Source organism: Neolamprologus brichardi, chromosome 12, assembly GCF_056152115.1.
Source record: "Neolamprologus brichardi isolate AB-2024 chromosome 12, ASM5615211v1, whole genome shotgun sequence".
In the NCBI taxonomy this organism is placed as follows: domain Eukaryota; kingdom Metazoa; phylum Chordata; class Actinopteri; order Cichliformes; family Cichlidae; genus Neolamprologus; species Neolamprologus brichardi.
This window is the reverse complement of record NC_142115.1, coordinates 26,259,859-26,287,595: the sequence shown is the minus strand read 5'-3', so window position 1 is coordinate 26,287,595 and position 27,737 is coordinate 26,259,859. Positions and strand designations below refer to the sequence as shown.

The 27,737-nt window shown below is 39.9% G+C and overlaps 2 protein-coding genes across 3 annotated transcripts; both read left to right on the top strand.

Annotated features, from left to right (window-relative positions):
- The first annotated feature begins 1,226 nt into the window (after positions 1-1,226).
- Positions 1,227-20,045, top strand: prr16 (proline rich 16). 2 transcript variants are annotated; one of them, XM_006789881.3, is made up of 3 exons: positions 1,227-2,067; positions 8,123-9,203; positions 16,369-20,045. In XM_006789881.3, the coding sequence occupies exons 1-2, from the start codon at positions 1,933-1,935 to the stop codon at positions 8,987-8,989; spliced, it is 1,002 nt and encodes a 333-aa protein (XP_006789944.1). In that variant the 5' UTR covers positions 1,227-1,932; the 3' UTR covers positions 8,990-9,203; positions 16,369-20,045. The 2 variants fall into 2 exon arrangements, with proteins under 2 accessions (XP_006789944.1, XP_006789945.1); XM_006789882.3 differs by lacking the exon at positions 16,369-20,045 and adding an exon at positions 9,305-9,389.
- A 1,438-nt stretch (positions 20,046-21,483) lies between these two features.
- Positions 21,484-26,823, top strand: pheta1 (PH domain containing endocytic trafficking adaptor 1). The gene is made up of 3 exons (XM_006789879.3): positions 21,484-21,686; positions 22,143-22,254; positions 24,515-26,823. The coding sequence occupies exon 3, from the start codon at positions 24,547-24,549 to the stop codon at positions 25,441-25,443; it is 897 nt and encodes a 298-aa protein (XP_006789942.2). The 5' UTR covers positions 21,484-21,686; positions 22,143-22,254; positions 24,515-24,546; the 3' UTR covers positions 25,444-26,823.
- Positions 26,824-27,737: the final 914 nt, after the last annotated feature.

Sequence of the window (27,737 nt, the reverse complement as noted above, 5' to 3'; positions counted from 1 at the left end):
GAGCAGTGACCAATCAGAAGCCAGGATTTTATTACAACGTTTTTATCATTACACGTGTAATCTGTGTACTTTGACCTCAAATTTTGATATTAAAATTATTCAGGCTGTTTTATGACATTGTCCAATTCACATAATCTGCAGCATCTGAATTTTACAACAAGAAAGATAATCAGTCAAAAAAAGATAAAGGATAATGGTGATGAAATCTCAAAGACTGCTTGTATTAGCAGCAGTGAAGGTGTTCTTATGCTTCACAACAATAATTAAAACACCAATTTTATTCATATCTCCAGCTGTAAACTGCAAAACAGTTTGCTTTCAGCACGGATGACGTTCTTTCTTCCATTATCCACTAAGTTTCAAAACATCTTGAGGAAAGCATATGCTCATTTGCCTTTTAGTGTTTTTAATCCCCCCCCCCCCTTTAGTGTCAAACACTTAGAAGTTACTTCTTCAATTATCAAGTGGTATCTCTCTAACGCATTTCTAACAAATAGGACTCAGCAGGTTAAGTTCAACAATACTCTGTCTGAGCCAGTACAACAGAACAAGTATGTAGGCTACTTAAACAGTCACAGAGAATGCTGTGTGATCCATCTGAGTACATTCTGTACTCTTTGTATGAGTTGCTACCATCAGGCAGATGGTTTAGAGTTCACCAGGGAGAAATTAACCATTTTAAGAACTCCTTTGCTCCTCTGTGAATCAGAATATTAAGCTCTAGCCTAAAATAAGTTGAAGCTTCACAGGTTGCAATATAAGCCAGTTCAAAGCCAGTTGGAGAGATGCAGATTGTTTGGTTGTTTTTGATTTTAAATCACTGTTTTTATCTCCTAGCGTTACATACCCATATCTAAATAATCAACAAAATAAAGTTGGCAAATATCCTAATTTTATTCATAATAGTCATATTTAATACATTTATTTTACAGCCCTTACAATACTATTTATTCTATATCCTAGTACAGATAATAAGAAGTCCTGCATATTAATTATGCATATTGCGGGACTGGCAGTAGTTAGACTGTAGGGATAGCCCACCTGTGGTGGGGGTGTAATGATGTTATTTGAACGCAACAAACAGAACCGTTCCGAATCACGAAGAAATGTTAACAAATTTGCAGGACAAATGACGAGAACACCAAACAAAGTGACTGAATCAGCAGCATCCTCTTGCTGTAACAGAGAGAGAGAGAGAGAGGGAGAGAGAGCGTGAGGAGGAGAGAGAGAGAGCGCGTGAGGACAGCGAGAGAGACCGCGCACGAGCATCCTGTGCTCAGACTCTCCAAGGAGGCTGCGATGTAGACAGGATGAAACTGACGGGGTGTTTTTCCGAGGACCGTGCCTCTCGGTTGTCGTTACCTGTCATGGTATATCATTACCATCTATTAATTATGTGGAGAACAGGAGGAGCTTATTATCATTTTGTCGATGCCTGAGGATTATGGACCGTTACAATAACGAACAACTGTGTAACGCTTCGGACAGCTGCCTCTTTCTTTTTCTTTTTCTTCTTCTTTCCCTTCTTTGCTTAAACAATTTTTAAAGCGCTGGCGTCGGTGATTTTCTAACAAAATGTTGAATTTAGCGCTCTGTCGACGTGAAGGATGCCCGTGGCACGTCATTTTTTGTTGCCGTTGGACATAAACCTGTGGACGGGCGCCGTTTCCCAGGCAGTATGATACAATATTTTGACATAACCGTTATTTTTGTGTGTTACGCTCTATTGCGCATGCCTAGTGTTAGCTATAGAATGCTGCCCGACGCCACTTCTCTCCGTCCTGGCCGTGATTTAGGAGAGAAAAAGTGACGGCAGCTGGGGGACTACATAGCAAAAAAGAGAGAGAAAATGCGTTGGCAAAGTGGCAGCGTGGCGAGCAAAGGATTTGACTTGAGATCCTTCATGAAATAGATTGTGCCATAAACTGAAGAATGTCAGGGACACCAAATGCAGAAGCTGAAGGAGTAGTCTCCAAAGTAAAAGTGAAAAAGGAGATCAAGACAATCGTGGAGAATTTGGAAACCATCCTGGGAGATCTTAAGGATGTAGCTAAAGAGCTCAAAGAGGTAAATTAGAAGAAGTGTTCTGCCATGTGTCGTGTTATTTCCACAGGCTTGCTGTGAGGGTGCTTTTTCTGAGCATCCTTGACTGAGAGGAGATGGAGGGCTGACATCGACCTCACCAGTGGGGCCTGGAAAAGACTACACACCGTGCTCCTGCCTTTCCCATTAATGTGTGTGATCATTATCACCAACATGAGAGACATTTGGCACTGGGAGGACATAGGGTGTGAAATGGCAGGACAGCTTCTTCACCCTGACTCATAAGCTTTGATGAAAGTGTGAAAAAATGTGATCACAATTAATATTTAATGGACAAGTTGGTGCAAGCAGGAAGGTGATTTTGCATTGAATTTCATCATCTTAATGCTGACTGTTTTGTTGGTCCGAATGATTTCCTGCCAAATAATAGAGAGAAAGTGGTCTTTTTCTTTTCACCTGTCACCTCCCTGGACTCCTTGTGGTGTCTTGCTTATCTTCATCTTTCTTTGTCTCTTGGCATGTGTATTTGTGGCTGTCCTCCTCCTCTCTAGTCCTAAAAGATCAAAACTCTTAGAGCTGTCTGACTGAGGTCTCAAATCTCAGTGATGGAGAGACTACAGATGTTTCTGTAGAAATCAGGATGATATTTCAGGTTTATATTCACAGTCACAGAACCAGTAATATATAGCTGCCTCTGTGACATATTTTCCCTTCATTCACATTAGAGTGGTTTCTCTGAATCAGTCTCACCCCCTCACTTGAAATAACCTGCAGTCTTACCTGCTTTTATGCTTGCATTCCTCTGCCGACCGCACACCAGGCATCCAGTCCGCTCTGCCAAACCTCTAACCTTAACATGACAAGCTGTCATTCTAATACAACTCTATTGCGTACAGCCTGTGGTACATTATGGATGGGTAGCCGACACAGCATCTGTCTCCTTCTGCTGCTCTGTTCCCCTCACTCTCATTTTTTCCTGCAACTTTGACTAAATTACGCTCCTTTTGTGTTTTTCAGCAGTTTACAATATGTCACAGCAGGCACCAGAGATAAATGAGAAGAAGAAGCCATTGTAATCTGTCTATTGTGATCTTTTTATGTGATGTGCCCTTCCTTTTTCTTCCCTTCTTGCTTTTTTTTCTTTTGCTTCTGGGAGATTGTGTAGAGGATCAGTTATTCTGACACCGCACACACTAAACACATACCTCCAGGGGGTGTTACTATCAAAGCCAGTGTTTGGGGTGTAATCCATTTGAAATGCAGTTATCTGTTATAACTCACAGACGGGGCTGGAGCCGAGCCTGGCTCCAAGGAGGGACCCTGCCCAGATGCTTGGCACCGCCGCTGAAGCTGCCTGGCCTACAACAGGGGCTGCACACTGGGATACTGGTATTACCTCTTGTGTGTGTCCCAACAAATTATCCATTTAAAGACTGCATGGAGAGTTTAGCACTCTGCCCTAGCCTTCTCATCTTTATTTTTATCGCTCCCTCTCAGTCACTTGCTCTCTCCTTAGTTGCTGTTTGCACATGCATTTAAAACCACATGATAGCAAATGTGCTTGAGAGCAGGCTAACATACTGGGTACTCTAAGATGAGAACCCCTAATCCAAAAGATAAACAATATCTTTGTCTCAAATGTTGTAATTTTACTTTCCAGAGAAATTTTCTCCTTGGTTGCTTTAACGGCTAGGATACTGTGAACCTATGCATGCTCAGCTCAACTTATGTTAGACTTTTTTAGACCCTATGAGAGCTGCTGAGTTAAACATTAGCAAAATGTTCAACACCACTTCAGTTCTGGGCTTCAAAGGAAGCACCACTCTCCAACAAGGGAAGAGAAGCAGGAAGGAAATGTACTCTAAAGGGAAGGTTTTTGGAAAGACTTCTGAAAATGCCTCAATAACGTGGGCATTATATTACTAAGTACCAGTTATTAGTTCCCAGTAGAGTTTACTATGATTATTAAATTTTATCTGCTGTGTTAAAGATTTCTTGGGCAATGTTTATGATGTATTATAAACCTTTCCAGCATCCAGATATTGCCTGAGCACTGTAGGTGTAAATGAATAGTAGAGTATCTGTGTCCATGGAAGTGCTGAAAGTGCAAGTACTTACATTTCTAAAGATAAAGTGTGCATGGTCTATCATATTTTAGTTGTCTAGTGAGCCCTTGGTTGGTTTTAGGTGGGTGCATCTTGTTTGGTCGACAGCTGGAATTTAGAGGTGTCACAATTAGGGTTAATATAGCTTTTATTTTATTTTTTTATTTCAACGTTTTAATGTTTTTATTTAGTGAGTTTACTTATTCAATTTATTGCCAGTTATTTAAAAATGTTCAGTTTAATTTTGAATATCTAAAAAGGTTAATTTTATTTTCCTTTGTAGTTAAAATTTGTCAGGGGCAAAGTAGAAGTTCAGAACAGAAGGAAGTTTCCTCTACAGTCTACATCTTTGTTCTTTTTTCATTAGTTCAGTTCAGTTAGCTGGACTTTTTTCATAGTAAGCTCTAGTTAACTATAATAGCCTTAGTTTTGATGGTAAATGGTTAATGGGCTGGTAGTGCCTTTCTACTTAATGTGAGCACTGAAAGCACTTTCTACAACAACTTTAATTAATCCAATTACACAACACACATATTCAGGCAGTGCTTTTATCTATATGTAAGCACTTATCTAATATTCACTTAAACTCACACTCTAACTTGAGGGTTTGACACATGGACAGGAGTATCTGGGATGGGTCCATTGACCTCCAATTGGTAGACGACCCGCTCTACCACCTGAACCACTGATAAATATAATCACATACTGAGAATAACATTGATATTTAAAATTGAAATATTAATATTGTGTCAATAAGGAATATATGATAATATAACATATATTGTTCTACTGATTAATAAATATTTGCTAAAGAAAAATCACTACCAAAGTGTTAGCAAAACACTTTTAGCCTCTGTTTCATAAGTATTTTTAAATAATCTGGTTAAAACTGAATTCTATTTATCAATTCCAGAAACAAACAAAAGAAGAAAAAACATGCATATATATGTAGATTAATCATTCTTAGATGTGTAGTCCATCCAACCTTCAGATCCACCATTTGTTCATCTCATCCAGTATCAAAGCACCAAGATGGCAAAAGTGAAAACACATAGCAAGGGACTTCACTAAGCTGGCTACTTTCATCATTTGTTAGCTATATGAGAGCAGCTGAGAGCAGTACGACGTGGTGTATGGTGCAATCTTCCAAGAATGGTCAAACACTTCCCAGTGAATACTAATGAAGTATTCATCTCTGTTTTTAATAGATATCTAGTTAATATTGTTATCAACATTTGATACATTTTTTCTAACAACAATAATCATGATGTGACAATCTAATAAGACAGTGTTAGAGGAAATTCAGCTATAGCATTTTGCATGTGCACTTGAATATATGCAGGTCTAATTTTTAAAAAAAAATTAAAGGAACATTTTAAAAACACATAAGATCTTAATGGGGAAAAATTCATGCTGGATATCTCTGCTGATATGGACTGGGTTTTGGATTTATTGGGAATGAAAGGATATCACATTGTTTGATGAAAATTAAGATTATCAACCTACAGAGGGCTGAATTCAAAGACATTCCATAAAATCAAAGTGAAAAAATTATGCGGCTGACTAGTCCATTTTGCCAAAATGCAGCAACTCAAAATGGTACTCATTGGTGTATGGGCCCCGCGTGCTTGTATGCATGCCCGACAACATCAGGACCTGCTCCTAATGAGATGAGTAATGGTTTTCCATCTCCTTCCAGATCTGTGAGGAGATCTGAGCTCCTGGACAGTCTGGGGTTCAATTTGGCTATATTGGATTTAGGTCAAGTGAGCATGTCTGCCAGTTTAAAGCAATGGGTCCAAGGATTTCATTCCATTTCCTAATGGCAGTCAGGGTGTTGTTGCTCACCTTGTAGAGGTCTGTGCATCCCTCCATGGATATGCTTCCCTAGACCATCATTGACCCATCATCAAACTGGTCATGCGGACAATCACATGTGTCTCCAAAATCACCTGTCACATGTGTTCAGGGTGAACCTGGTCTCATCTGTAAACAGCACAGGGTGCCAGTGGTGTACGTTCCAATTCTGTGGTTCTATGGCAAATGCCATATCAGGTTCCACAGTGCCAGGCAGTGAGCACAGGACCCACTAGGATGTTGGGCTCTCCGGCCACCCTCATTAAGTCTATTTCTGATTGTTTGGTCAGAGACATTCCCATCGGTGGTCTGCTGGAGCTCATTTTATAGGTCTCTGGTAATGTTCATCCTGTTCCTCTTTACACAAAGGAATGCCCTGCTGATGGGTAAGGATCTTCTACAACACTGTCCAGCGCTCCTAGAGTAACTACCTGTCTCCTGAATTCTCCTCCATGCTCTGGAGATTGTGCTCGGAGGTGTTGGACTGTGCAGCCTTTCTAGGGTCCAGGTATCTCACACTACCAGTAGTGACACTGACCATAACCAAACGCAAAACTAGTGAAAAAACAACCAGAAAAGATGAGGAGGAAAAAAGGGGTCAGTAGCCTTCATCTATAAAACCATTCTTGTATTGGGTCTCACTGTAGCACCTTTAGTGCATCTGTTAACCCTCTATGCATCTTAAATGACGAGAAGTTTAACTGGCTTAATTCTATACTCTGATTAAAGATTTCCTCTATTTATTGTTTTTATTTATTTTTATCAGTACATATTGCTGGTTATCTTCCCAAACAGTTCTTAACCTCTTAAGCCCCAACGCCCCCTGATACGGGGGCAAAAGCCAGGAGATCAGGCAGGCTTGGGGCTTAAGAGGTTAAGTACTTTCATTATGTAGGATGTGGATGCAAACGTCTGATGGGAAGACATAGATGTATTTTTCTATCTGCTGTTTCATATCTACTGTATCTACTGTATTCATATCCTTTCTACTAAAGTTAGTAGGGCATTTTAAATAATTTCTTTTTCATTACAGATTTGTTAAATGTCTCCTAATGGTCTGCTGTCACATGTTACATTTCAAGGAAACAAAGCTTTCGGTTATGTCTTTTTCATGGTATTTTGATTAATAAGAGACAAACAGTTTAGTGATCTTTTCACTCCTCTGCACTGTTCTTTTTTTTACATTCCTTTGTCTTTGTCATCTTTTCTCTTTTCTTCTTTCTCAAAATTTGTTGCATATTACAAATGATGTCATATTACGATTACGTCTTGCATCACAGGATATGTTTGGTGCTGCTCCTTCTCTTGAATTCTGCTGGTGCATGAGATTGATGTAATCTATCACTTAGGTCAGAATCTGGCAGGCTCATGGCTTCTCTCATAAATCCTATTGATAGTTATTTTCTCTCACTGTGGTTGTCATTGGGATGTATTAAGCAATCTTCAGTCTTATAAATTTGGAAGTGTTTCCTCTTTAAAATGTAATTAAGAACTTACAAAGATATTAATTTGTCTTTTCCTCTACTTCATCTTCTTACCCTATATCCTAATGCATTTTTTCCAAGTTGGTAACTTTTTAGATGAGACTGAGACTGCGTTAAACTTTTGCTCTTTACTAAAAAATCCAAACAAACACTCCCATATGCTTTGGCTGGTTTAGTTCATCTCAGTTCAACCAGGATGACAAAAAGAGAACCTTTTGTTAACAAGAGTTTGGCTGTTAGGAGGAACTTTGGTTCTAGAAACAATGTTTCAAAATTAGGTCAATCTAATTAATAATCACTGACCAAAATATTGCATCATTACAACTTATACCATAACCAGTGGCTCCATGGTGAAGTGGTTTACACACATTCTCCTAACAAATCACAAGCTCCTCGGGTGAGTCTCAGGAGGAGACACAAATCCCTCTGGGCTTGCATCAGGAAGGGCATCCAGCATAAAAATTCTGCCAAGTGAAACATGTGGAGATACCTGCTGTGGACATCCCTTGTGAATAAGGACGCAGCTTTTACAGTTTATACCATAATCTAAGTGGCCTAATTTCATCTTCTTGTGACACACTTATTCATTTTTCCTTCAGCTGTCATAGTTACACTTCCTATTATCACCAACAGGTTGTTCATGAGATTGACACCCTAACTTGTGACCTGCAGTTGGAGGAAGACGGACTAACAGACAGCTCAAAGACAGACACACTGAACTCCAGCTCAAGCTCCACCACCACCACTACCACTGCATCTAGCCTGGAGAAGATGAAGCTCTTTCCCGAAGACTGCATATTTAAAACACCTGCTTCCCTAATGCCAGTCCCCATCAACCCTCCTGGAGTCCTGACTGTACTCAAGAAGCCACACCCACCTCTACCACCACCAAGACATACCCCGCTGAGAGCCGAGGACCACAACGTTAAAAATCTGCCTCATCCAACTTTAGTGTTATCAGGGAATCTATCCAAGGCTAACGGGTCTCTATTAAGGAATGGTGGGGTTTTCCCATTGAAATCAAACAGGGATTTATTTTCCTCCACACCATGCTTCATTTCTAATGACAGTGGAATCCCTGAGTCGGGTCTTGTTCCTACATTGCCCAGACCCATGCCTCTTCTACGGCATGAAAAGAACAAATGCCCCAAGGCCCCTGGCAGGGAGCCACGTGAGAGGGAACGTGTACGTTTCAGCGAGAAGGTTCAGTTTCATGGCTACTGCCCGGATTGCGACCTCCAGTACGATGTAGATGACACAGAACTACACTTGCAGGCTGAGCTGAATGACTTGAGGCTCAGCCCAGTACACTGCTGCTCCTCTTCCCCTCCTCCTCCTCATTCTCTTTCCCATGAATTCATGTTGGAAAATGGCGGTCTACCAGTCAGCCACAGTTTCCCACCAACGGGAAACACTGCTCCACCTTGTGTGCCTCCCCACACACCTTCTCTCAAGCCCCAGAAAACAATCCTTCGCAAATCAACCACCACCACTGTTTGACACCAACCCCCCTTGTTGTGTCTAGTTTAAACATTTTTGAATCATTCATAGTGTTTTCTACTTTATGAGTGCTTTCTACTCCAGTTGAACTTTGGATTATCCAGAGAGAAGAAAGGATTGGAAATAATAAACAAAAGAGCGGATATAGTGAATGGAACAGAAAAAGGCATCGCCGTGGGCATCGAGATGTACATCGAGAGATCAGGAAGAAGCGGTGAGTGTTCCTGAGTGTGCCTATACGAGTTGTTCATCAGGAAGGTTTGTTTGCTCCAGCTCATCCCCATGAGTCTGTCTGTGTTTTTGTGTTTTTTTTAGAGTATCTTTGTATGTACAGTACAGAGGTGTTCCAAGGATATTTTTAAAGAGCACAGCACAGGAAGAACCAAGAACAAGACAGGGAATTAAAATTGGTGTATAAAACTTACAATTTTCATGTTCATGGGTACTCCTGTGCCCTCATACAGATGCCATTGCTTGAAAACTGCCACTGCAACTTACCAAGCCTCAATAGGCACAATATTATCATGTATAATATACATGATATTATTAGATCATAACTGTTGATTCATAAATTTGTATCTTTTTAATGTTGCGGCTGGAAATTATTTCATTACTTATAGCTTAAAGATATTAAAATGACAGTATATTTTAAAGTAAGCAAAAAAAGGTAATTACAGTTTCTTACAATTTACAGTTGTTGTGGAGCACAGAGTATATTTGAATTTAAAATATAGTGAAAAAGAAATAGCAAGCACTAAAAGAAAATTTCATGTGCATATGCCATACCAAGTCTGTATATTTAATTTAAGAAATACTTAAATAAAGTACATTAAAACACTATAAAGTAACTTGTTAAATATAACAAGTTATATCCCAGTACTGTTCCTGCTAATGCTATTATCTAAAGATAAAGGGCACTGTATCCAGGAGTGCCTATTTCATATTTCAAACATGGGGCGAGTGCCACCCCATGTTTCCCCTCTGGACACACCACTGCATCTGTTTGTTGGTCCTTGAGCGACTGATACCGGTAGACTGTTTTTTGTTTTGTTTCTTCCAGGAGATTGTTGGTACTGAGTCTATTACTTGGGATCTTCTCCATTAGCAATAATATAATGAATTAATATCTTTCTAGATGAAACAATAGCACCCACTTCCCCAAGATTTTACACAAAGACTTAAAGATCTTCCAATATGCTGGCACATAAACAGAATATATCTTCACACATACCTGCATAGATTCACAGTTAGGGTTGTGAGACAGACAAGTGAGTTGGTACTACCTCTTCCTTCATCACCTTCCAGGATTCATTTTGTTGACGTGTGAGACTGTAGAAGTAAAAGGAGGGAGAGAAAATGAAAAGAGTGACACGGTAGGTTGGAGAGAGAGAGAAGGAAGTGTTAGCTGACACAGCTGGCATTTTGATTTGCATCGACAGACGTCTCCACAGCGCATACTAATTGAAAAATCTTTTACTTTATTTTCTAATAAAAATCTGTCTTTAGCAATGCAAGTCTCATTTTGGTTGACATCTACCCTCCAGCCGCTGTGATATCAGCACCACCCCCTGTGATGTGAAGCTAAATGGACAGTAAGCCTATCAGTTCTGCTCTTGAGTGGAGAGAATCAGGCGAAACAATGCTGAACTATTTCCTTTTAAATCAGCAGTAACATCGGACCATCTCAGTCTATATGAACAGTTGGTAGTCTCCACTTTATTGGCTTCCATTAAGAAGCATGTTTTAGAAAGTCTGTTATTTTTGCATGTGTGTGTGAGAGAGAGAAATGTGTGAGCATATGGCTGATATTTCAGTACATCTGAGATCGTTTTCAAATCTGTGTGTGTGTGTCTGCATATACGCCTTTGTATTTACAAAGGTGTGTGTAAAAGCACGAGTCAGTTTGCCAGACTGGGGAGACAGCACACCCAGGAGTTAGATGAGAATAGTAGCACCTTCCTCCCAGCAATGCCCTTAATTAGCTAGATTAGACTAGAGGAGATAACAGCACTGCCTCAGAAAGCCTTTGTACCAACATTAGCCTTGACAAAGCTCTGAACCGCTGCTAAACATATTTTTTATGACAAACAGTGAGAGAGGAGAGAGCAAGCCGGCAAGCAGAGAAACTGAGGAAAGAAATAAGGAAGATAAGAAGTAAGAAATAAGGAAGCAAGGTGAAGATGTGTGGAGGACAGTTGTGATGTTCGGGAGGCATGTTATATAAACAGTGAATTTAATATGTATATCACTTATATGTTCTGTTGTGGTGGTGGGGGTGGAAATCTTGAAAATTAAAGCTAAGAAAACCAGGGGAATGAAAATCGCACATTGATGACTACATCCGATGCAAGACCTCGCTGGCCTTACAATCTAAAATCGGCATCTAGATTAGGGATCAGTGGATATTTAGCCATGTAAAAAATGAGAAAGAGTAGGCACGAGTGGGGATGAGGGCACATAGGGTAAAAGTGTGGGACAGAGAGAAAGTGAGTGTGCCGTAGAGAGAGACAGACAGAGAGATGGTGATGCAGTGAAAGCTGATGCTCTTTTAGCTGCATTGCCCTGCTGTTATGTAGCAAATGTGGATGTATGTTTTTCCACTCGATTAGTGCTCACGGCACAGAACATCCACTGTATTAATGTTGTATTCATGGATTTTATGTCTGGCAGCCGCATGCACACATACGTACATATTGAAATACTCATACAAATAGGTACATCATCAGTAGATCCTACTCATATGGGCTTCTGCCACTGTAGTAGTTTTTTAGTAGCTGAGGAAATTGGCACAATGTCATCATGTGATTAAAGATGTTCAAAGTTGTTTTGTTGCAAATTCTGTGCTTAAAAACTCTTAGGCTAGCTCAGTTTAGTAATAAACTTAAAAATCTTTTACCATATCCATCCATTTGCTTCTGCGTGTCCTTTTCAGGGTCACGGGGGCGCTGGAGCATGTCCCAGCTGTCTTAGGGCGAGAGGCGGGGTACACCCTGGACAGGTTGCCAGTCTGTCGCAGAGGTTCCTTTACCATATATTTTTTTAAATCTCTTATCCACCTCAGTATCTACGGCTGGAAATTAACCCAGCTGTCACAGAGTGAGAGGTGTAGTACGCTCTGGACAAGTCACCAGGGCTAGACAGACTCAGACATCATCATAGACAGATAAACAGAGAAAGACTTCTATTCACATCACATCCAACCAATTAAGAGTCACCTAACCCTTACTTTAACCTGTGGGAGAACATGCAAACTCCACATAGAAAGGGCCAGCCCCAACTGAGGTTGAACCCAAAACCTTCTTGCGGTGAAGCGACAGCGCTAAACATCATACCACCCAAAATGCATACCAAATTTACCCGTTTCTGATCAAAAACTGTGATCAAATAACTAAACACAAAAAGAAAAGGATTGAAAACATTGGAGGCATCTGCTTTATTTTTCCTACCACTCTATCTCGTTTGTGGCCATTTGCTGTTGCACCTTCCACTCAGATGTCTTACTGAATACAACATGATATACATTTTTTAAATTATGGGCCTTGTTAGAGTCAAAAGTGTTCAATTCTGGTATGTTTTAGAGCGTGGCTGCTTTGGCATTGATAAGCTTTTGCCACATCAACATAAAGTTGCCAGGGTACCAGAAAGGTGGTGGTCAATACCAGAAACAGTAGAATGACATGGCTCTCAATACCCATGTTGATATGAAAACACAAAGATATTTCCATGTATTTGAATGTATGATCATGTATTTAAAAAAATTACAAAAATGACATTTCTGTATATTAAAGCACAGTATAAAGAACAGTACAAAACATAAAAAGCTAACAGTATATTTTGTTGACTGAAATATTAGGAAGCTTGCTTACATTACTACAATTACATTACATTAGCTTAAGTACGTTATATTAGACAGTGCAAACATTTTACCCTGTGGGAACAAGCTGTCTTAAACAAAATGGTAATGTGTATTTCAGGATAACATAAGAAGGATAATACTTCAAGTGTTGTTAACATTACGTAAAACGTATTCAGCCTGAATTCTTATGAATAGATTTGGATGACTAGGTGCTTCAGTAAAATGAAAGTATTTCTTCCCTTGGTCTGAAAAGCATTTTTGCACATTTACATGCTGCCTTTTGTGTGACATGTAAGGATAGACTAGAACACTTGCTCTGCTTAATGTTTCACAACAGGACTAACCAATACAAGACATCACAGTGGCTCACATTGTCCATTTTTTCTGAAGTGTTTCTGTTTATTCAAAAAATATTTCTCTCTTAAACTAAATCTGCTGACTCCAAAATTTTGTTGATGTTTTTTTGTATTATTTGTTTGTTTTGCCCTCTTATTTCAACACTGCAAAACAGATTATCATTGTATCAACCTGTTTTTAACCTTTAAAATGTTTGGGCACTAGTGGAAATTCATTCATTTTAATAAAAATTTCAGAAGCAGGTACACATGAACTTTGTTTTGTAAAAGTGATGTTAAATTATAGAATTTGTGGACACACAGACTACAGCTAGCTTTCAGTAGGTTTACATGTTTCAGTGTGTTGAGATTTGCTCTGCATTTCTGGTATTACTTTCAACCTACTCTGTATTAATCTACCAGACATGTGTGACAGAAGGATGCCAGTATGAAGTGGGAGAAACTGTTCTGCCATTTGGGCTGGCTGACCGATGCAAAAGTGTTTTATCAGTCACTGGTTTAATACATGCATGACCTATTATCAGATTGTTCTTGTAACACAAAAATCACTACTCCTCTGACCATGGGTGTAGGAGTTTTTCACAGTTTTTGCAAAGGCTAGCTGAGCTCCAGCGCTCCAGGCTTGAGGATGAAGTTGTAATGGGCAGGGAGGAGGTGGATATTCACCGCCTCCATCATGAGTCAGGACTGACTCAAATGCACTGACCTACTCCCTACAGCTCACAGCTCTTGTTTATAACCCAGCTCTCTCTCTCTCTCTCTCTCCAATTCCCCCCCCCCCCCCCCCCCCCCCCTCATGCTCTCTCTCACTATTTCTTCATTTCTTTCTTCCTTTCCCCTTGGATGATGCTTTACTCCCACTCAGCAGCATCTGTATGCATAACACTCTCTTTGTGCACATGCAGCTCCATATACATGTGGGTGAGGTAGCTATTATTAAAGCGTATCTGACACTTTGTACAGCAAACACTCCCGTTTGTAGGTTTAATAAAAAAAGGTCAGGTACTTCCTGACTTTGAATGACAAAAAACCTTCTAGAGATGATGGCTTTTACTCCCTATTGTTATGCGTCCAGCACCGCCTCCATGTACAGCTTTTACATTTCAGTCCCACGTCCTGCTGACGTCAATTGTCCATTTATCGGGTGAATCAGTAAACATCCGCGTTCCATAATGAGTTGAAAAATCCTTACATGTAAAGGCTTGATGTGTACATTTGGATATGTTATAGTAACACGTGCAGAAGAGAGGATGAGCTCATGAACGGGGGTTCATTTAAATTAACCAACAATCCAAGTTTAAGAATGACAAATTACAAGTGTAGGTCTCCATTTCACATTATTGTGACTTAAACAGGAGCTTGTCCAGGATTTGGATCCAAGACTCACACAGAGTCTTAATAAAACTGTAAATCCAAACCTGTCCCACGGCCTAATAAAGGAGACGTGGAAATCAGTTTACTTTGTGCCCAGATCAAAGTGAAATTCATTTTATTGATTGTTTTGGTATTCTTGGTGATACATAGCCTACAAATGCACCTGATTGATTTTCTGTGTTCCAGAAGCTGCAATTCAAGCAGAGTTAAACATTTTCTGCATCACCAATTGAATGAATGTAAAACCACAGACAATACGAAGCACAGTTTGTGCTGGTGTAACTTTATAGCTGGGCTTCAATTGGTAGTGTTAACAGGTTGCATTCCTTCAGCAGAGAAGCTGAATGGCACTTAAAGCACACTGTAAATAAATCAACATAAATGTAGTGATCCCAGCTGATTATAAATACATTTAAGAACATAACCTGCTCCAGACCAGGTTATATGTTCAGGAAAAGTTGCCATGGTGATCTAATCAGGTGATAACCACCTCTATAACACATAAACCTCTGACTTTAAGCTTAACATAGCTTGCTAACCCATTAATCATGCTTTGTAGTACACCCCTCTGCTCTGTTACTATGATTTGTTTCTTGCTATAATAGTCAATGCATGTGCTTATAGTGCTCCCACTGACTGTATTGTCTTCGTTCCATTTTCCAACCTGGCATGTGCACAATGTGCAATAAAACCCAAAAGATGTGTCAGAGTGAGACACATTTTGCCAGTGAATATTAATTAGCTGTTGTGTCTCGGTCTGATTGTTTGTGGTGATAGTCTGCCAAGAGACACAGTTGTCTGTTTGCTCATCCCATTCTGCATGCATCATTTACTTTGATTTTTGTTTCCCTCAATCAACTATATTTCATAGCAATCATTGAAAAATTAAATTGGTATGGGGGAAGCATTAAACAAAATGAAAACCAAATCATTTTGGTGTTTTGTGCCAGAGGCATTACATCTGTAATGGAGATGCTGTGTGCAGGGTTCATTAGAATACAAATAGACATGACCTACATTGCCAAACGCCAGAGCATTCAGAAGTAAATCTGGTGCACATTAGGCCTGAATACTGGCTCGTCTTGGTGCTTCTCTGTCAGTGACTCAGGCAAAGTGATGATTTGGGAACGCGAGTGGGCATGTGTGTTATTAAAATGCATGTGCGTGCTCATATGCATTTATTTTCATTTTAAAGGGGATACGTGTGCAGGAGTTTTAAAAGGTGAAAAAGAGTGCAAAAAGACTCATGGGTGTATGTAGTCATGTGTGTAAGATGGAGTCAAAGGCCGTGAGATGGCTCGGTGCAACTTAGAAAGCTTTGGTGGTGAAGCAAACTTAATCTGAGGCTTTCACGCTCCTTTGGAGATTGTTAAAAGTTAGAGGCATCAGCTGCACCTTACTCGGGGAAGGTAAACAATATTTCAACAACAGGATCAGATCTGTAAGAGCCACAGTGGCCCAGATGGGGTCCTCTGCTCATTGAACCACTTCAGACTTGAGTGAGAAACACAGAAAAAAATGCTATTTAAGGAGTCCCGCAATCTGGGCAAATTGTCTGTCACAAAAGGGAAGGCTTTTTAATCCACGAAGAAAAATGCAAGACTGTTCAGTCTTAATAACTTTGATGGCTCGTATATGTGTTACTGGGCGTTTGTGCTTTGGCATATTTTCATTTTGGTCAATGAAAAGTGATTGTTAGTGCTGTGACTGCTCTGTCAAGTGGCTCTCCACTGTGCAGCCAGATATTCACACTAATATGTTTCCTTTTTTTCTCTCTCTCTCTCTCTCTGCAGGGCCCATTGACACACTTGAGATACGAGACAAAGGGATGCTCGCTTCATACACCGATCGACCCCGGTTGATCAGGAAGGGAAGAGCCAGAGCTGAGGCCAAGCATCCACCACCATTTGCATAGCTCTTGCATAGTGCTTGTGCTGTTTGTGCACTAAGCAACCTCTGGGAAGCAGCTGTGCTGGAGCAGTGTTACTGTCTAACTGGCAAAGGAAGGGTAGTCACTGTGTGTGTGCAAAAAGATGAATCTATTGATGTGGAGGTGATATTTTCATTCATATAAATGGTTGATTTAAAGATTCGAACACCGATGAAACCTTATCATCAAAAGTAAAGATGAACCAGTACAAGATGGGGTGAAATAATGTCAGCCAGTATTTGATTGATGTCTATACTTGTTTTTGCTTTGTGCGTACTCAGATGGAAATCAATAGCTCCACTCAACCGATGGAATTTGCCTTTTAAGAATTGTAATTGTTTGTGTCTGGAAAGCCCAACGGTTCGGCCTGGGAGCAAATTGCTCTCTGCTGGACTGCAGATAAGGAGAAAATAATAGCTATGTCAGTACGTGCCATATGCACAACCACAGCATGTTTTTGGAAAGACTCGTGTTTTGAAATGGTTGATGATGCGGTCACTGGTCCTTGTCCAGACATTATGTTCGTTGTACATCAAAATCTATCCGCTCATCTGGTGCCATGCAAGCTGCGTTTATTTCACAATGACATGCAGAGATTCAGTACAGTGTGGCATAGTTACAGCTTTAAAGGGTTATTGAAGAAGTAATAATTTGCATCAAATTTTTTTTGTATACAAATGTACATGTATATTTCAGGCATTTTTTCTACAGAGACTTTAACATTTAAAGAGATGATATTTTTGATATTGTGTTGGATGACTGAGAGGTATTTTGATGAAAGCTGACATTCCCTCGAGGTATATGTTTTTCAGGGCAGAGCAAGATGAGTTATTTATACATACCGAATCGTGTTTACATGAATGAAAAACTTAACTATTATAACTTAGAGAAACTTTACAATGTCGGCTGCAGCGGGAGGAGGAAAATATAATGCAGAGATGAAACGTGACGAAAACCAAATACCTAGTTGTGCTTTATCAGAAGAGAGGCATGGGACTGAATGAACGCATGACTGACTCTTCACTTTGTCCTGCCATCACTGTGTTTTTCTATGCATTTCTGTGGAGAGGCTGTCTGGTAGTGGGCCTGAAATGCTGGATTTTCTGGCCTCCAGAACAGAGTTAAGAAGTATTCCCTCTCATTCCCTCATCCATCGGGTCAATCCTGACGTCAATATAAACCTGACAAATTTCCATGTTGCTCTGGGTAATGAGTCATAGGTAATTAAAAAATGATAAAGTACTTTTATATATATATATATAGAACTTATAAAAACCAAATGAGTTATAAAGAAACAGAGTAACAAGATGAATATTACTCCAAATAGATCAAATATATACAGGATATACATAGAAAATCAGTCAAAACTCATCAAAGTTCCCACCTGACATCCAAAAAAATCAGCTAAACAAAAAATGCAATAACTTACATATTAAATGAAAGGTTTAGTACAATGAAAATTAGTTACTGGCCATCAGAGTAGAGAAGGGTTAAAACTTTTTTTTTGCTTCACTTTTCATTCCTTGCAATTTCACCACAGGAGATAACCAAATGACCTTTTCAGCACTGAGAAGGCACTAAACTCAGTTAAAAGCTGAAATTAAATCAATTCTATACCCACTGTAACTGTCCCCATCTACAGCCAATTCAGCATATTTTTTTCTAAAACCAACTGTAAGCATCAATATTATGGAATATAATCACAGTTTCAGCAGCAAAATTGTACTAATATAACATCTGTGAAGTAGAGTAACAGAAACACCCATCAAATATGGTATGAGTGTTGATATTGCGCAGAGAAGCTGCAGAGGGCACTTTGCAACTTTTTTGGAATACCAGAAACACAACCGGCCTTTCTGAACAGAGTCGGCATAAAGGAGTGAATAAATAACTACAAACAAATATGTGTGTCTGAAAGAAAAAAAATATTGGCCGACTTTTTAAATCACAAAATACGGGTATCTTAAAAGTCCTACATCAGTCAGGCTCTAGTTTAATGATATCACCATGTGTGTAACTGGTAAAAACCAACAGCATGAAAGGTCTGCTTTGTACCAGTTTGGTACCAGGCTCATCTGTGACTTCTTCTAGGTGGGTGGATGTAAAATTCATTTGGTTAAGGTTAAATGTGTTTTTCCACTCTGATAATTTCATGTACTTCATGTACTTAAGAAGTACATTGAGGTCTAAAAAAAAATGCTGTAAAAAAATAAGGCGACTTAAAAGGCGACTAAATTTCCACCCGCTCCATGTACTCATTTCAGGTCTGTAAGTCAGAAAATATCCACAGTATGAACAGAAAATGTTGCATGACTTCGTTTAGTATGCTGAAGATATTGCACACAAAAATAGCTTTTCTGGGGGGTTAGATGAGAGGCATTCACAGGTATTTCATGCAAACATGATTGCTGGTGAGCAACTTTTTTTTTTATTAGCACACCCCCCTTGATACATTTAGATTAGAGGCATCACACACACTTGTAAACCTCACCTCTTTGTTCAAATACTGAATTAAGGACTAAACTGACTCAGCAATGAATCGCTTTTAAAGCTGATTGGAATGTCTCAAAAAGTTGTTTGTGATATTTTATTGTGTGTCCACAAACTGTTGGGAAATAACCTGTGAGAAGTAAACACTTTGCACTTGGTCAGTGTGCGTGTGTGTGTGTACTTTAAACCTAACAATACTTTTAGTGCTGATTTTATGTCTGTATTCTCTATTAAAAGCTGTCCTCTTGTGCGTTTATCTCACGGATATGTTGAGCCTCTGTGAACCGGGAGCCCAACGGAGGAAATTAAACTGCCTCCGAGAGCGTCACACTTCATCAAAGTTACCAAAAAGCAGTGAGAGCAAACGTTTCAAAAAGAGAATGACAGAAAATGGCATCAGCAGCTGCATCAGTTAATTGAAGATTAGTGTGATGAGATAGCAGGCTGGCAGTGCTAAAGGCCATCAGCTGTCTCCCGAAGATATTCAGAATATCGTATTCATTAGAATAATTCAGATGAATTCATGGTGGCTTGTCATGGTCATACAAAAACAGACTGCAGCCAGCAGCTCAGTGCCATAAAAGTGACAGGGTTGCAGGAACGGGGCAGCGGTGGCCTAGAGGACAGAGGGGAACATCATGAGTTCAAATGCATGAACTGGAAAGCTCTGCTAAGAATGTGCATGAGAAAAAGATATCTTTAACTCTGCCTTTTGGAGTGCCCTCAAGCAGGGCTCTCCATGAAAAGACTGCAACAGAGCTGGGCAGCTGTTTGCAGCCGAAGTGAATGTGAATCAGGCCATGACAATAAAAAAACTACTTGCATTTAATCCCGGGGTGCCTTATGTTGTAATTATAGTAAATGTGCAAATTTTCACAAAGCAGAACAAACTAAAGATGCTCGTGGTGCTATGATACTATAATGAATGTGTTACTGATATATAACAAAGCTATGATTATTTAGTTACAATATTAAAAATTTAGGAACCAATAGCCCTACTGATTGGAGAATGTTAAATATATTTTGAATCCTGAGGCAGTAATTACCATAATATGTGATTATTTTACTTGAAATATGATTAACAAAATATGTTATTCAGGCACTTGTTGTTTCTCTGCACTTGTTACAGAGAAAGAGTGAAAACACAAGAAGGGAGGCTGGTGTTTGTATTTTCCATTTAGTCCACATCAGACCACATCAAGAGACCAGATAATGTCTAGAGTAAAAACAGCTACTCTTAGGACCACATGAATCCCGAGAAGCTACTGACTGTTTAAAACAATGTTTCAGATTAATGCAATACCATGCAAAAGTCTTAAGTCATCAATTTCTTTATGTTTTGCAGTGAAATTGGGAAACGCTTGCAGTGATTAATTAAAATATGTGCAAGCATACATCCAGTAAATAAGGGAGAAAAAAAACCCTACAAATTTCAACAAGCTTGAAAATTGACGTCTAATATGATCAATTTTGCTGTGCATCATAGCCTGAACTCGGTTAGAAAGGCTTTCTTGTTATTTCTTCAGGAATAGTTAACCAGGTTTCTTGAAGGAGTCTTTTGGATGTTGGGTGTCTTTTGTCTGTCAAGATCACTGCATCAATATTACTGAAGCAAATTTGGATTCATCACTCCACAAGTCCTGTTGCCATTGATTTTCAGTCCAGTTCTTGTGAAATGTGGCATACCTCAGCCTGAACTCCCTGCTTAAGAAAGGGTTCATGTCAGCCATCCTTCCAAATTTCCACACATTAGCTGGATCATCTGAAGGGATCTCTCAGGATCCTGTTGCTAGATTTTTTTTTTCCCGTTTCTTAAGGATATCACTTATAGAGAGTTTTTTTAGGCCTGTCAAATCATCTTTTGTTCTCCGTTTGTCCAATTTGCTCAATTTTTTAAGGCCACACTGCACAAAGTGCTGAGGTATTCCAAGTTTCAGCTTGTTAGTACCAAATACTATTTGAAGCCTTTCAAACTGTGTTATTGTTGGTATTTCAGGTAGATATAATTAATGAAATGGGAACAAATTAGATCTTTTTACAACAGGCTGCTGGTAACAAAGTGTCTAAAGAGATACATTTTAAAACCGGTTCTTTGCCAAGTTGTCTGTGATGTAGACACAACACTGGTTAATTCCTTGAGTTAGGTGCCTTTTTCATGCTTGAATGATTCATAGCTCAGTGTTAAGTTGCCCAATAAACAAAAATAATGTCTATGAAAATGGTCAGGCATAAAGACATAAAGAGGAACTTTGAAAGACCTTAGGAAATCCAGGTGAATTATTGTTCAATACATTTTCTTTTTAAATACAAACTCTATTTAAACCCTAAATATAAAGGAATGACAGGTGACTCGAGACTTTTGCACAGACCTGTATATCCAGCAATGCTCCATCCGTGCAGGTGGAGCAGACAGCAGCCACCTTTCCAAGGGCACAGACAGGCGCGCCTGTTTTATATTACCGCTTATCCGGAGGACGGCTGTTTCACCAGGACGGCACGAGAGCTAAAGTGATCACCCCGCCCTGTCAAGCTGGCAGGGTTAGACATAACGCGCGCTCTGTTAGTGTGTCACGTGACCGGGGGAAAAGAAGAAAAAAGAAAGAGGCGAGGAAGAGAGAAAGGGAAAAGCAAAAAAAAAAGAAAAAAACTGTGGGACTTGGAAGAAGAGGGAGGTTTTCTGTTTACGCGCAGGTAATGAATACTTACACTTAGCTGGTTATTATAATATTGTCCTAACTTGTGAGAGTCCACCTCTAACAGCTCGTCTGCAGTCTGCCGGCTGGACAGACGTTGGATGCATGTTTGTTTCCACGAAAGAGGCTAAAGGCGTGAAGCTAGTTGGCACTGAGAGATGTGCCTTCAAGCACGCTCGTTCGTGTTGCTCTCGCTGTGTTACTGAAGGCCAGCACGAATTCCTGTAAAGTGCTGATGTGTCAAATGCTTGTGACCAGTCAGCCCTCCTTGCTGAATCACTCGCTCCAAAAAAACACGAAGCGGTGGAAAAAACTTGTGGCTAATAATCCTCTTAACGTCTAAAACGAGCGAGGACACTGAACTGGCCGCTTCCTCTTGGATTCTGTCGTATATGCGGCTTCCTGAGTGTAAAATAAACGTCAAATAAAACTCGTTACTTTGGTCTTTTTTTAGTATTTACTCGAGAAGGGCGAAGAAGTCAGAAGAAGTGGGAGACGGTTCAGTTAAGAGCTCCAGATGTGATGGGAGGACGGAGGTGGATGTCGGCTGGATATGAGACAAGCACGTAAGTGAGGGATGGGTTTTGTTTGGACGGTCAGTAAGCAAGACATGTTTTTATTTTCTTTTTAGTCTAATTTCAGCTGTTTTAAACTCTTAGTTATACTTTTTCCTTACTTGCATATTTATTTGTCAGGAGTAGATTTAAGAAGTTAAGAATCTGTGTTACAAACACTTCTGTTATTCCTACCTCTGTTATTCCTTTCTTTTTTTAAATGGTCTGGAGCATTGGTTGTCGAGGCTTTCCGAATGTCTCTCAAAGTTTTTCTTTGGCTCTTTTTCACTCATTTTCAGGGCAGTCTTTTACTTGTTTGTTAGGTCTCTTAACACTAACCTATGAGTCATTAAAGCATAAAAAAGGCACCTGACTCAAAGGATGAACCAGTTTTCTGTCTACAACTTGTCTGACAACTTGGCAAAGAACCAATTTTAAATTGTGTCGTCAGGAAATTTGTTACTAGCAGGCTGTTGCGAAGCCACATAATTTGCATTTCCTCAGATGAATCTGTGAAAAATGCCAAAGATAACAGTCTGAAAGGCACACAAATGACATTCTTGCACCAAAGGTTGATTCCAAAAGAGCTATTAGCTGAAAACCTGGCATATCTTGGCATGGTATACAGTGTGTCCTTAAAGCACATGAGGAAACTGGACAAGAGGAGGAAAAAAGAAGAAGAGACAGGTTTAAAAAAAAAAAAAAAAAACTACGGCAGATGAACAGTATCTAAAAATGATGAACAGTGCTCCAAAGAAACAGAAAAGAAATCTGACACAAGATCTGAGGGATGCATCTGGCTCTTTAGTTGATCCATCTATTGTTCCATGAAGCCTTATCAGAAATGACCTCAGTGGAAGAATGGCAGTCAATAAGCCATTTTTTAAGGAAGGGAAACACAAAAGCCAAAGGAATGCCAAATTACAGAAGAACTGAAAATCGCAGGTCTGATGGAAGCAATTATTAGTGATTACTGAAACAATGATTTTAACAAAGAACACAACAAAAGGCAGCCAACATCCAGAGTGGAGCTCCGAAAGTCTTCAACACTGTATAAGCTGTATTTCCTGTCACGTTTGCATGTTTCAATAAATCACTGCAACTGTTTACCATTGTCCTTGCAAAATATATATAGACATGTGGGGTGACTAGAGACCTTTGCAAAGTACTTATATCTCAGTTAACTAAAATACTGTTTCATATCTAAGTTATTATAGTTTTAATGAATAGCATAGCATGTGCGAAGGTGAATTTGTCTGATGGGGTATTGATGCCCATTTTGGGAAAACTATCGACGTGGGGTTTCCCCAGTATCCTAAGGCAGTACACATCTAGTTTAAATTTTAAAAAGGAAAAAGAAAAGAAAAAACATTTGTAGAATTTCAAGGACTAGAAAATTAAGGAATCTCGAGCACTCGGAGGAGCCTTGCTTGACCATCAAGGAGCTACAGAGAATACACCAAGGTGGACATCCTGCTCCACCACCTTCCTACGCTCCACTGTCTTCCTTTTTCCAGCCCGATCATCCACCACATCTTTCTCAATGACTTCCACTGCCTCCCAGACAAGTTTCCCTTCCAGCTTACTCTCATGGTCCTCAGATAATAGCTTCATTACCAAAAAGCGAAAGCTATAATACAAACAAGCTATTAACTACCATCAAGATAATAAAGTGCCTTACTTCTGTTTCCTAACAAGAGTAAAATTGGATTAGCAGGAGGTAATCTGAGCCCCAGTTTACAGTTGAACATGTGATTAAACAGCATGTAACGCACTAATCTGTCCATGCTGTGCAAGTTAGACTTTCAATTTGTCTTGCACTTGCAGGGGGTTGCAGTATGTTGGTGTTATGACAGACAAAACAAAGTAAATGGACAGTGTTTACATTGGCAGGATGTCTCAGCAGGGAGAAGAAGAACAGGAATAGGTTGAAGTCCACTTTGCGAGCATGTGCCCTTTCTAAAGTTCCCAAGAGTGCAAAATTCAGTCACTCGTTTTTAACTCCTGCCCCACGGCTCTGACCTTTTCTGAAAGGAGAAATGCAAATAGACTGTTATTGAAGAATTTATTACTACTTTACAGTGTCAGTGAACCACAATTTAGTATGGTACTGTGATAAAGTTTTTTGGGTTTTTTTTTTCTTTCAGCAAACATAGATAAGCACAAGTTAAAGTTTGCAGGAAGTACACTGTGCAGGTTCTTGTTGTACCTTTTGAGTATGAGCTGATAAATTTAACCTTGTGATGACCTCTGACTTTGTAATATTCTTTAGGTAAATAAATCTGAAACGGAGGAGGGGAGAAGATGAAGCTGAACGAGCGCAGCGTGGCGCACTACGCCACCTGTGATTCACCACCAGACAAGACGGGCTTCCTGTTCAAAAAGGGGGAGCGCAACACTGCTTATCACCGCCGTTGGTTTGTCCTGAAGGGTAACATGCTCTTCTACTTCGAAGAGCGCGACAGCCGAGAGCCCATTGGCGTCATCGTTCTTGAAGGATGCACCGTGGAGCTGTGTGAGTCGACCGAGGAGTTCGCCTTTGCCATCAAGTTTGATTGCGCCAAAGCTCGTGTGTACAAGATGGCTGCTGAGAACCAAGCAGCCATGGAGTCCTGGGTGAAAGCGCTGTCAAGGGCCAGCTTTGACTACATGAGGCTGGTGGTGAAAGAGCTGGAGAGGCAGCTGGAGGAGATCCAGGAGGCTGCCGGAGGTGGCTTTGTTGGGGCTGGAGTTGGAAACCTGCAGGGCAGGCCCAAGTCCTCAAAGCGAAACCATATGGGACGGTCCAGGTCTGGAGCATCTTCTTCTTCATCTTCCTCGTCCTCCATATCATCGTCATCCTCAAGTGTCCCTCCCATGTCAGCCTCCTTCTCTGCCCAGAAGAACCAACAGGATGAGCTGCAGCTCATCTCTGGGCCCTCCAAGGAGAATGGAGTTGCATGGAGTAAACCACCAGCTGCCTTGGCTAACGGCTTTGTGGAGGGAGCTTCATCCTGTGCGGTATGGGAAAGCTCCGGGGACCCTGCAAATGTCACTGGGTACGGAGCTGATGGAGCGAGGGCTCCGCCTGTGCCTCCCCGGAGAAAAGGTGCATCTCTGGAAAGCCCCGTATGCCCTGGAACCGGCTGCTTCTCCAAACTCCATGACTGGTACGGCAAAGAGGTGGAGGAACTGAGAGTGCAGTGGCTGCAGAGCCAGTAAGCTTACTGAGGTAGATCGCCTCTTTTTCCACTGTATATCATTCCTTCCTGATCATTCTGCAGTGCTTCACCTATCTGAACCCAGCAATACAGTGAAGTGACTGAATGGAGACTTAACTGCAGTCTTAACTAATGGCAAATGAAGGAATAAAAGCATTTGAGATTATTTTAAAATCCTGTCAGAGGGGAAAAAAACTGCCATAAATGTTAACACTATCCTTTGTATAAGCCAAGAAACACAAAATATGCTCTTTGTCCACAAACCGAGTTATATTTGCCAATTGCAATTTGAAAATCTGCAGTATTTAAAATCATAATTCTTGTATTACAATCATCAGTTTTTCAAAAAAGATGCAATGAGTTTAGCTTTGATTGATCCTTTATTAGATACAAATAAAATAATGCAGCTTTATATTTGCTGTGACCTTTTTCCCTTAATAAGAACCATGAAGTTTCTCATTCCTTCCTTATTTTTCCTCAGAGGTTGTACATGCAAATTACTTTGCTGAGCATGTGGACATTGCAAAAAACAACAGGTAACTGATAAGGTCACAACAGGAGAGTCTTTTTATAAGGAAAAGGAAAAGCATGAGGTGATTTCTGTTGTGTAATAACAATCTGGAGACGTTGCACAAGACAAATCCACATAGTTTGAAGTTGTTATGTCACATTAACCACGTTATAGTGCAAAGACAATTCTGCAGCTTTATGATTGAAGTCCCAGTTTTGTGCTGTCCAGCTTTCACCCCTTTTGGTGATGCAACTTTTCAAAGCTGCTGGACTGAGTTTTTGAATCATGTTCAACCTAATGACTTGGGCTCCAGGACAATTTTCATATTTCAAGTTATATATTCAGGATTTTCTGTTTTGGTCAAACTGCCGTAACGCTGAGATACTTCACTATAGTAAGGTGCAGGTGTATGTACTGTGTATGGCCATCGCCAGTATTTTTATTGATCTGGGTGACCTGGCCCTTCAAATCTTTAAATACCCGAGGGTGAGAAGTGCCACAGTCTACTTGAGGTCCAATATTACCTCAGATATTTCGTTGTCATTCTTGAAACAGGCAAAATTCCTCTAACTACAACAATATAAGGCACAAAAAATGTGTTTTCATTTCATTACTAGGCTACTTATTTCCATATTATGCACTAATGATTAAAGAGGTCATGTCCTCTATAGTAGTTGGGATCAATGCATATAACTTTGATACAATAATCACTTCTGCAGATATTGGCTGACTCCGTCTGCTTCAAACCTCCTTTTACTGAATGCTTTTATGAATGTCTTTAATATTCTGTTCATTTCCACATTTTTATGCTTTCTGTTTAATTTGTTTCTTTGTATCTTTGTTTAAAAAGTGCTGCATAAATAAACTTTATTATACATATTACAGTTTCTCTGAATTTCTTTAGGATATTTTTGTCTAAACATTTAACCGTTTTCACCTAATTAGACATAATTTGTAAATGTGTCTGTTTTCGCACACAGTTGCACATTTTGTTTGCTTGTGCGTGACAGCCGTTTTGCTAGGCACGCTCTTTAACACAAGTATCTGATCAGTAAATTGCATGGCAGCAACTCAAAGCATTTAGTCACGTAGACATGGTCAAGGCAACCTCATGAAGTTCAAACTGAGCATGGTTGATCTGGGATTTTCCCACACTATCTTTAGGGTTTAATGAGGCTGGTGAGAAAAAGGATGCATCCAGTGAGCAGCAGGTCTTTGGGCAGAAATTCCTTGCTCTTTTCAGAGTTCAGAGGAGAATGGGAAGGCAACAGGAATTCAATAAACCACTTTTTACATTCAAGGTACGCAGAAAAGAATATCTGAATGCAGAACACATCTAACCCTAAAGCAGATGGGTTACAGCAGCAGAAGACCATGCCGAGTGGCACTCCTGACAACTAAGAATGGGTGATAACTAACTATGATAGCTGTAATAACTATCAGACTAATTCACCCAAGTTGGAAAATTAAAAAAATAATTTCTAGTGCAACATTCAGATCATGGTCAAAATTAAGCACTGATCAGCCTGATTAGCACATCAGGCTGATGATGTAATGGTGTGGGACATATTTGCTTAGGCCAAGCAAAGCAAATATGAGGATCATTTACATCCCACAGCCTATCTGAGTATTGTTGCCGACCATTCCTTGATGATCAAATCTTCTGAGGGCTGCTTCCAGCAGGATATCACGCCAGTTGGTAAAGCTCTAATCATCTCAAACTAGTTTTTGATCACAACAAGGAGTTCACTGTACAGTCACCAGATCCCAGTCCAGTAGAGTTC